This window comes from Nicotiana attenuata, unplaced genomic scaffold (assembly GCF_001879085.1).
Source record: "Nicotiana attenuata strain UT unplaced genomic scaffold, NIATTr2, whole genome shotgun sequence".
NCBI lineage: Eukaryota > Viridiplantae > Streptophyta > Magnoliopsida > Solanales > Solanaceae > Nicotiana > Nicotiana attenuata.
In genome coordinates this window covers 149,961-161,252 of record NW_017670517.1, presented here as the reverse complement: position 1 = coordinate 161,252, position 11,292 = coordinate 149,961, and the positions used below count along the sequence as shown (strand labels likewise).

The 11,292-nt window shown below is 35.6% G+C and overlaps 1 protein-coding gene across 5 annotated transcripts in view; it reads right to left on the bottom strand.

The window, feature by feature from the left end:
- The window catches only part of LOC109240463 (probable galacturonosyltransferase 7), a 10,380-nt gene extending 1,201 nt beyond the window's left edge, over positions 1 to 9,179 (bottom strand). Inside the window, exons 1-10 of one of the 5 annotated variants that reach the window (XM_019407114.1) lie at positions 8,726 to 9,179; positions 8,131 to 8,162; positions 7,985 to 8,041; positions 7,725 to 7,784; positions 6,873 to 6,918; positions 6,506 to 6,552; positions 6,281 to 6,385; positions 5,856 to 6,157; positions 4,709 to 5,066; positions 4,083 to 4,616 (exon numbers count right to left, since the gene is read on the bottom strand). In XM_019407114.1, coding sequence (XP_019262659.1) covers positions 4,083 to 4,616; positions 4,709 to 5,066; positions 5,856 to 6,157; positions 6,281 to 6,385; positions 6,506 to 6,552; positions 6,873 to 6,918; positions 7,725 to 7,784; positions 7,985 to 8,041; positions 8,131 to 8,162; positions 8,726 to 8,867 — 1,683 coding nt within the window. In that variant the 5' untranslated portion in view covers positions 8,868 to 9,179. The remainder of the gene's footprint in view (positions 1 to 4,082; positions 4,617 to 4,708; positions 5,067 to 5,855; positions 6,158 to 6,280; positions 6,386 to 6,505; positions 6,553 to 6,872; positions 6,919 to 7,724; positions 7,785 to 7,984; positions 8,042 to 8,130; positions 8,163 to 8,725) is intronic. The other 4 variants (XM_019407116.1, XM_019407115.1, XM_019407117.1 and 1 more) reach the window with 4 other exon arrangements.
- Positions 9,180 to 11,292: the final 2,113 nt, after the last annotated feature.

Below are 11,292 nucleotides of genomic sequence, written 5' to 3'. Positions count from 1 at the left end.
AAAAAAAAAAGAAAACCCCTGACCCCATCCCTTAACCATAGATGTTGAGTGTGTCGAACGAATGCTCGACGAGTTTCTTTAGTTTGCAGTTATAGACTTCAAAAACCCATAGTTTGTGGGGCTTGAAAGTGTAAACCCATGAACTCCAAAATGAAAAGAAACAAAAGCTCAAAATATGGGAATTCTTTATTTAGTTGGGTGGCAGTCCACTTGCAAGGTACAACACAAAACAAGCTTGAATATTTATGTTGAGAGAACAACAAAGAAAATGTTTTGTATTTCCATCAGTTTTATGCTTCCCATAGTTTGTGGGGGCTGGAAAGGGTTAAACCCTGGACACCAAAAATCTACTCCACATCAAAAAGAAATGGAGACTCAAAGTATCACACTTCATTATTCAGGCAGGTAGCAGGCCATATATGAGGAGCAACAGAAAACAAGCTTGAATATTTATATTGAGAGAACTAAAATGAATGCGATTCATATTTTCCCATCATTTTCTGTTTGTGTCTAAGAGCATACAAATTGCCTTTTCTTGTTTCCATGTTTTCTTTTTTCTTATAACCGTGGTGTCCGGGCTAGCTTGCGCGCATCTCGAGTAATTCCACAAGGTACCTACTACCTCCCATCAGCATAGGTAATGGGTAACTTTGCCCAACGAACTTGGACAAAAAGGAAGAAATCACCTAGTATTTTTGCCTCCATTGGAATTTGAACCTGAGACCTCATGGTTCTCAACCCATTTCAGTGACAACTTATATAACATTCATATTAAAGGAGAAAAAGATTAAATAACATTCATATTAGACGTCAACATAATTTCATCTTGGGTATATTTCATACTTCCTTGAAGCTTAAACTATTATATTACTTTGGTTCATCGGTCAAAGTTTGGCTTGTGAAAATAAAGGTGAACCGTGAACCGCGAAATGAACCAAGAAAGAAGTTTTCTGAAGCTGAAAAGGCCTAAAATTGTGGTGCTGCGAAATGATTGTGCGGAGCACAGTTCTGGAACTTCAGAAAGGGCATCAGGATCTTCGAGAAACACGGACCACTATTTAGAACCATGGACTGCGATTGTTACTTTGGTAGGGTTATTTTAGAGAACTCTGTAATTAATTTAGACACACTATGAATAGAATTTTGGTTGGTTTTTTAGTAACTTTAACCGCCGGAAAACTTACAAGGGTTTTACTTAGCTACTTTGGAAAGGTTTTTCATCAAGTTTCTGGAGGGATTCGAGACAGAGTTAGCATTATCTACCTTTAATTTCTATTGCTTTTACCTCAATTTCTAGCATGAGTAGCTAAATTCTCAGGTGGGGGTTGAACACTCAAATGATTTGCAAGTTAATGGGTTATTCGTTACTTGTCAATAGTTGCTTGGATTTTGATTATTTAATTGATCCCATGCTTAATTTGGTAAATTATTGATGGCCATCACTAGATTAAACCTAATCTATCTTAGTTCTTACTCGGGAATGTGGAAGAAGGATTGGATCAGAATCAATTAGTAAAGAATTAGGTTTTGTAAAGATTATATAACAAAATTAATAGAGTCTAGAGCTAAGAATAGTTAGATTCTTATTTGGGAGTTTATCAAGTAGAACTTAAAGCATTCCATAGGTTTGGGAGAATTTAATTGGGATACACTCATTATTATTGGGAGATTTTAATAGGTTCATCATAATTGAATCTTAATCAATAAGGCAAGCGATTAGACAAAGTAAGAAATTTCCATTAGCTAAAGCAAATTAATTAGGGGCTACAACACTAGTGTCTTTTATAACTTTAATTAATTCTTGTTAGCTATTTGTTTGATTTTAATTCCACAAGTATAGTTAACTCAAAAAAAAAACAAATATTGGAAGTGAACTTAAATTGGACTTGGTTTAAAAATCTGACTCACAACATGTAATCAAATCTATACCTTGCTCTTTGTGAGAATCAGACTCGGACTCACATCTGATTTTAGACAATTTCTTTCAAATCAAAAAACTTGTTCTTCTTTTTTCCAAATTGACAAATGTGTTCAATATTTTTCCCCATCGGAGTTAATTCATTCATTTTTTGTCAGGACCCAGAACAAAGCCATCGGCAATATCATGGCAACAACAAGGGTGTGGCATGTCGCGCCTTGACGCTGGCCTTGTTTGAATTCAGAAGCAACATGCAAGGTATTGCTAGCCACGTGAAAGAACACACCTTTCTCGGAATCCTAGGGATCCAAAATCGAGCTATAAGCCTCCTTCCTATCAAAAGCTTCTCATAAAAAGACTTGACAAATAAAACCCACTTTACCTGTTCAAAAAAAAGACTTGACAAAAAAACTCCATTGTTCCCCACCCCCACCTCTATCTGTCGTGGCTATTCCATGAAGTACTTTGTTTACGAAGTAAATCTACAAGCTCTGAAGCATTGTCCCTCCCAACTTAGAAATTCCTCCTAAAACTCAAATTCCAGAAAACTTCACCATCTTGTACCGCGACTACCTTCGGGATTTGTTTGACTGGCAGCTCTTTTTGACACGAGACTCTTTAAATGTTTGGGGAAGAGGTTTTCAAAGTGTTGTTACTGCACCACCTCTGCAGCAGAAACTTACCCTCCTCCCTTCCCCTTCCCCTTCCCCTTCCCTAAATAGCACATTGTCGCGAAATCCCTTCATAATAATCCCTTAAAATCAGTATCCATAAGGCATATTGATATCCTCAGTTCTCCATTCCCTTCCATAACCCCATTTTTTCCACTATCACCTCTCTCTCCAAAAAAGCATGTTCGTTGCACCCAAATCTCCATAATCATTTCCCTAATAAGGCCTTTTTGAAAACCTTAAAGTCTTTAATTCCAAGCCCTCCCAGCACTTATGATTCATCATAATCTTCGATCGCACCACATGAAACTTTCTTACCCCGTTTGACTAATCACATAAAAATTTCGTTGAAGCATTTCAAACTTTCTAAAACACTAGCTGGAGCATGAAATACGTGGGGATGATCGGTAAAATGCTCTTAATGAGCACTTCTTTGCCTCCTTTGGACAAGTATCTTTTCTGCCACCTTACAAGTCAATTCTCGACCCTTGGAATACTGGATTCTATGTTGCTTGATCCTTGTTTAAAGCTTCTAGAGGCAAACCAAGATAGGTAGTGGAAAGGACTCCAACTTTACAATTTAACACATGTGCCAGCGACTCGATGTCCACCGCCTTATCAACTGCAATAATATCACACTTTCTAAGATTGATCTTGAAATCTGACACCACCTGGAACCATGTTAAAACTTGTCCCAGGTACTCCAACAACTTAACCGGGAAATTGGGAATTTATCGCCTTGTCCCAAGACCCAAGTAAACTTAGAACCAACCTCCCGCCTCCTTTTAAGACCTTGCTGGTCCATCACTTGGCATAGGTCACACAAAGTCTTGTGTCCTTAAACTCTTGCCTATATCAGAGTTAGAGCGACAATAAAGTTTCTCTCTACAACTAGTCCCATAGTTCACTATATCCTTTTTAGTTGTTTGAGAAGACAAAATGAACTATTTATAACCTTCTATTAATATGGGTTTTCTCAAAGGCACTTGAGTTCATCTTTCTTGTCCTAACCTAAAGGGGGTGCAATGGATATTAAAGATGTCCAACTGATTAGCCTACTAAGGAGGGCATAAGATATTTTCATGAAGACTAAAGACAGCAATGTGAGGCATTATCTCTAATAGTTTAGAAATTCTTATTGTAAATAGGTGCACGTGATATTGAGAAGTAAGAGTACGACCACATTGTGTAAGGGTATCAACCAAAACTTGAAATATGGAGAAGCACTCTAGATGGTAACCATTTTTGGACCATTATGGAGCAAGTATTATAGAAATCAGTTTTACTTATCAAAAATGTGATTTGTCGTGTTGTGGAATTATTTCACATTAGAAATAATGCATAGAAAAAAAGAAGCTAAAGTCTCCAGCCATATAGCTTCCAAAAAATGAAAATAAAGAAAGAGAGCAAAATTTAACTTGCCTTTGCCTTATATCTGGCAGGCAAAGTCGGTGAAACCAACAAATATAAGTCGAAAAATAAAGGTCACTAACCTCCTTTACCAGCTTTAGGTATCTTCCGGAAATATCTTGTTCCCTCCACCTCACTAGATCAACAACATTTAATCCAGACATCCAAGCACAAGATGTTTCATCCACTCTCTTGTTACCAAAAAGTTTCCTCAGCTGAACCAGCCGAACTGAGCAAGACTGCACCGCACCATTCACTTTCCCGTCCATATAGATGCCCCATAAGTCTGACAAGTCTCTTTGCACAATAACATCATCATCCAAGACAACTACTTTCTTCAAACTACGGAATATCTCGGGAAGAAGATAATGGGAATGCGAAAAAACAGATAAGTATTCTGTTGTAGATGGTCTATCAACCTTGTGGAAGGAGACACGATATTCATCAGGCAGGGAAAGATGAATTGACGTTGATGCCTTATTGTTGTCCAGCTTAACATCTTCAATATTCAACACCTCGACTGTGGCCTCCATATACTTGTTCCTCGAGAACCATAACTTCATGGCAAAGTAATTCTGTCTATCTGTTACCACATGAAATACTTGACTCTCACTTTCCTGCACACAAAAGAAAACACAATCAGAAAAACTGATAGAAGTGTTATCAACAGAAACTTTTTGCAATTGAAGATAGAATACACAAACCATACTTTAGCATGCATTACAGTGGAGTTAATTACGGCAGATGATGCCAGCACATTGTTGGAGAATATAACAATGTGGTGAAGATCTGGATTCAAGTGTCTCTCTGCCAATGACTGATCGATATCAGGTGAAGGGTCTCTAAAATACTCTACAGTTAGTCGCATTGACAGGCAATGATGACTCTTGGGCATGGTTTGAACTGCTAGTTGGTAGAGGAAGGCACTCTGTCTCATATGGAAAGTAGCTTCATCTTCAGTTAGATCAACTAGCTGTCTGAATTTCTTGTCTACATTACTACAATCTACACGGCATGCCTTTGCTTGAGCAATTACAGCTTCCATCTTAGTTAACTTCTGATCAATCCTGGTGAACAAGCAAAAGCATGAATTTCCGTAAAACGTTTCATAAAATTTATTTATAGAATATACTCAAAAGATGACTTTAAGGATTCCTTCTACCTACAAGCAAAAGAATAAGTGGAAGACAAGAAACACGTAGTTGAGATATTTTAAGCCTGACAAAAGCGAACAAACAAATGCAGCAAAAAAGTAATTAGACTAAAAGGGAGATTAGAGACTAAGCTCAACTTGCGGAGTTGAGCTAAACCAGGTTAAAAGTAATTTGATTCAAAGAGGAATAGCAACAGGTCAATGATTGGAAGCTTCTTCTGTTACCATTATCAGATTTCAGGAAGAGGGTGGATGTTATTTAAAAAGTTTTAATTTGCTAGGATTTCTTATTTGACAAGACAGTTGACCAAATTCCCAAATCCCAATAATATTTTTCAATCACCAGCACTAAGAGAAAAGAGAGAGACAGGGAGAAAAATAGGAGGAGAAGGGAAAGGAGCCAATCAAGCCTGAGTAGTTAATAGAGGAATGTGAACTCTGCAACTAGTATCAAACAGTTTGCTCCTGATCTATCTGAGTTGAGCAGGGGCTACATCTAAGTTTCATGAAGGAGTAAGATTTAGACAGCATTAACCAACCACAAAGTCGAGATCGTTCTCCAAACATATAAAAAGCAAGCTACACCTTCTCATTCATAATCACAAGAAGATAAGATCAAATATTTTGACATTACTTGATGATTAAGAAAAGAGAAAAGGTAAAACATTTTTTGTTGCATAGTAGCAAGGAAAATATTTCATACAGAGGGGGAAGATCTTTGTCTATCGTAGTTACACTGAGCACCCGCTCAAACTCTTGAATGTTTTGCTTCATTTCCTGTGACAGCTTGTCAAGAGCCGGAAGCTTCGCAATGCTAGGATAATAAGCACGGGCCACATATAACAAGTCTTTCATCTTTCTCACAATGAAATCATTCACTTTTTCCTTATGATTGCGGCGCCATAAACAATAGCTCCCAAATTTTAGCTCACATAATTTCTCACCCTCGTCAATGCCTTTGATATTCTCAGTGGCAGCATGCGTAGCAGCGACACTTGTGCTCTGCTACAGATAAGGTTAATACTTACTATTGTATCAGAAGGAGACAAAAGAATTAGAATACCAATATGTAAAGACTCATTTTTATGATGAGAACATGTAAAAACATAAGGTTGTGGAACCACATACGTTTGCTCTTGAGCGTTTTTCCGGCAACCCATCCAACATAGGAGAGCCGTCAATGCCTTTGATATTCTCAGTGGCAGCATGCATAGCAGCAGCACCTGTGCTCTGCTACACGTAAGGTTAATACTATTTATTGTATCAGGAGACAAAAGAATTAGAATACCAACATGTAAAGACTCATTTTTATGATGAGAACATGTAAAAACATAAGGTTGCGGAACCACATACATTTGCTCTTGAGCGTTCTTTGGGCAACCCATCCAACAAAGGAGAGCCTGAAAGAATAATATTGCAAAGATCAATAGCTTAAAAATCTAAATATATCTAGAGCTAGGGGTTACATAAGCTCCATCTACTAAGAAGGAAAAAAGCAAGATCACATTCAAAGAAAAGGCTAAACACCAATCTCTACATGAATGTGCACATTCATAGAAAATTTGTCTATACCTATAAAAAGAATACTTGTTTGTATATTGTTACCGTTGTCAAAAAGAAAAAATTACTTATTTGTATATGCATCATGCATAGACATAATCACACATTATAGAGTGAAATATATATTCCTCTTAAGATAATTAAGTTGGATATGTCCTACCAGCAGTCTTGTTCTCCGCTTCCCCAACAAAATTTTCCCTAATATCCTGAAAAGATATTGAAGAAAAATGAATCAAATAACTTATACACAAAGTGAACATGGAAACTTAGAGGTCTTTCGAGCAAGTTTTATATACCCATTTAACTATAAGATGCAATTTGTTCCAAGATTATAACCATAAATGATAGAAAGCTGAAATTACTGAGACAAGCAACGGTAGTTTTTACATTGAACAACTACGGCAGTCTATATGTCTCAAGCTTCTTCATAATAGACATTTTTCAACATAAAGGTTCTATTTCTTCCTCTCTCTTTTTCTTTTGATAAAGCACAAAGCTTCACTTTCTTTTCCTTCCCTATTTGATAGCACGGTCAAATTAGAATCTTAGAGCTTCTAAGTGAAGACGTAAGACGATGTAGAAGAAGAAAGCAAAATGGGAGACAAGCAAGAACAAACATCTACACCAAAAGATAGAGTAAGAAGACCCACATGAGCAACTACTGATTAACAGTAATGATAGCGTACAAATATCTATTCATGAAAAGCTGCATGCTTTTTAATTAGATTACTACCTATTTTTAGTAGCACTTAGGTGCATCCCTCAAGCATGAACTTTTCGCTCAGAGAAAACTTTTTTGTAATAACACACATCATAAATTATGCTAAGCTATTCACAGCTAAAACCAAAAGACCAGGAAAACTTTCGAGAAAAGACCGGCTAGTAAGCTTTACTCAAGTCCACTTTTAAGGTAAAGCACCCATTATAGCTATTCACCTACTCAGTAACAGTCCATTTAAATCGCAAAACTTAAACTTTTTAACAAGCAACAAAAAAAATAATTTAAGAAAACCTTGGAAAAAGTTGGTTCCAGTCTTCTCATTAGGTCATCCATGTGTCTTGATTCATCACCCTGCAACAAGATACCAAAAACTGTAAGATATATCATGATCACCTCTTTCTCTGTGTTTAAAACAAGAATGCAATGATGAACAGAAATATGTTGCCCAGTACAGATCTAGCATCGAAAATTAAGATACTTCCACTTCTTCTACTCGCTAAAATTTTCAAAGTGACGACAGCTTGTCAAATTGCTTATGGAGAAGAAATTACCTCTGACTGACTCACATTCTTAGCAGTACTATGTCGACTGTAGACTCTAACTCCACTCTGATTCCATCAGGAGTTCCCCAAAAAGTTCAAAAAATCAATGAGTAGTTATTAAATGGCAATATCATTAAAATGCTGCAGGTACTTACTGCGGATGAACTTTGTTGTGCTGTTGAAAATCCTGCAAAAAGTAAATGTCAGATCAAGTTAGAGCAAATCCTTCTTCAAAATGGCTAAAACTGAAAAGCTGCATTAAGATATGTCTTCCTCATCTTTATCTTAAGAAGGGCAAATATATGCCCAATGACATGATAAAAGTCATGGTTTGTCACCAGAATCTAGCTTGTAACCTATGTGTTCATGTGAACTCATTAGCTTTTTCATAGACACTGTATATTTATTAAGAAACTCAGTAAATATCTATAAATATTTGACTCTGAACCCACTCATTATTGAATATTAACTTGTGGCCGTGGTAGGAATCCATAAACTTCAAATCTTGGATCCGCCTTGGTTTGTTACTCTTTTGTTATCTCTCTTCTTCTTTTCTCTTTATATATTGGCATTCTCTTTTCAGCAGGGGCGTGAAGAAGCGAAATGATAATTACTGAAAAAGCTATTGTTAGAATTTGGACAAAGAATGGGGATGGCCTAATTGCACTATACACTTGGATTAATGAAGAACAGGTAGTAAAACAACAATGAAAGATCCAATTTACAATGAGCAAAAGCTTTCGGCATTACCAGAAGAGTGGAAACCGTTATGGAGGCCAAGCAGAAAGACGAGAGGCACGAGCAATGAAAGCAAAACGAGGCCCAAAACCGCAATTACGAAACCTTTCCATCGCCTCTTAGCCGTAAGAGAACCTCCTATTCCACCCTTCATCTCCTCCTTTTCCTCTTCCAAATCCTCCTTCTCTCGTTTGCCTTCTCCACCTTAGCAAATTCGCCCTGATTTATTTCTCTTTTCCTCAACTGCCAATAATGTCTGTTTGTCCCAAATCTATAAGATAATGGCTGTTTTTTGGTGGCCGGTTTGTGTGACGCCGTCGAAGGAAAATCGTCCCGGCGGAGGTCCGATTGGTAGAGCCGAGAAGTAGAGATCGCAGCTTAAAGATCTAATTGGCAAGAAAATAATAAAATAAAATAAAATAATAATAATGACAAAGCGTAAAGATCTGATGGTCACAAACTATTTTTGTCGATGTTGCTTTTGGATATATGGCATTATTGTGCCCAACTTTTTACTACGGTTTCATTATTTGCCGTAAATAATAGTACTACACTCCCATTTCATTATTTTCAAATACTTTTTTATATTTCCTTAATGAAATTTTTTATAGTCACATAGATATTATAATATATTTAAAATCACAAATTTTAAAATTTCTATTCTTTATTAAATTTCGTGTGCAGTAAAATAATGTCAAACTAATAGAAACAAAGATAGTAATTAAGTTCATTATTTGGAGTTAATGGTATGATTATGATTTTTGTAAATATTGAGCTTTATAATATTTGAAATATTGCTAAAGGTTTTCCTTTACATAATTATAACTTTTCTTCAACATAAAATATATTTTCAACTTTCAAATATTATTTTTCAACTTTAACTTCTATAACATTTTATTTTTCTCAAGTTCAACTATATATTATCCAAATTGAGGGTGGGTGTTGGTCTATTCGGTTGGATTTTCATGAAATTCATATTTGTTTGTTCGATTTTTGGTTTTCTATTTGGTGCACCAATAATTGAATCAAAATTAGTTCGGTTTCTTCAGTTTTTGCTAATTCAATTTGGTTGTTTTAAGTTCGATTCAGTCAGTTTAGTTTTGTTGTATTGAGCTTTTAAAAAGCGAATTTTCTCACCCGCCTACGATTGATTGGAGACTTATTCAGTAGGTCCTCCTTCCCTACAGAATGGAATTCCAGGGCGTCTTGCTTAGATCGCATTTGCTTTCTCTTGCTCCTGAATAGTGAAAGATTGAGCCTCCTTCAGACCCTCACCTCAATAGTGATCTTACTAGCCCACGGAACTAATCATATCAGAGTAAGCAAGTTACCTTAGGGACTTCTTTTTGAGTCCTTTATTAACATTAACTGAAGACCAAGCCAATCCCGATGAAAAATAGAGAAATACAAGTACATCTCCTTGTTCTGCCATTTGACTTTCTCTAAAGAGATGGCTATGAGACTAGTGCAATCAGGTAATCGACCAAGTAATCCACATACATGATAAAAGAGCATTCCGGCCTTAGTGTACTTATCCACTGGCATTGAGGAGAAGAATGACAAGGTCTGCTTCCACAGGCCTTTTTTCTCAATTTTATCAATTATTTAATAATTATTAATACCAATTTTAGTATTTGGATTACTGTTGGTATCGATCTTAACCCAAGCCTCAATATCTTCTTTTTGTCTAAGAGAAAAATGGATAATTTTCCAATCAAAATATTTTCTATCGAGATTTCTTTCTATATATAGAATATTGCCTTTTCTTAGATAATTATTGATATGAAGATTGCCGAGCATATCAAAAAAGTTGTGTTTGGACGTGATGGAATTAGAAGAAATCTCTAGGTTCTTATTTACTTGAAAGGGTAATCTAGAAATAAAAGAGTCATTTTTATTTTCATAATTAATCGATTTATATGCTAAAAGATCATATCTATAATATTTTTTAAAATTATCTTTTTGGTTTGCTAATGAATAGAGTTCAGAATCATTTTCTTTTTTGTAATGAATTAATTGGTCTATGAAAGATGTATGACATGTGTGGATAATGAATGACTTGCATAGTATGCAATTTGAACGTCCACAGTGCCTTTTTATTGATTTTGACGATTGGATCTCTCTATGAATTAGGGGTGTTCGTCGGTCGGTACGATACGGTATTTAGACATTTCGGTTCGGTATTTTCGGTATTCAGTTTCTTAAAATTTTATACCAATACCGTACCTAATTAAATTCGGTATGGTTCGGTTTTTCTCCTTTCGGTTTCGGTTTATTCGGTTCGGTAATTTTGGTTTATTCGGTTTGAATACTAACTAGTGCATTGAGCCATAGTCTCTAATATTCTTAATTAAAGTACTCAAAAATACAAAACAGAAAATGTTTGTTGACAAAATTTGTCCAAAACTAGCAAATATCGACCCAAATAGAGAAAATTGTACATAAAAGAATATTTGATCGTTAGAAATGTCTTGTTACTTGTTTAGAATTAATTGATGAACTTAGAGAATAAAGGAAAGTAAAATTTTAGATTTTTTATATTTATGTTATAATTGATAATATATGTTTTGTGTAATATA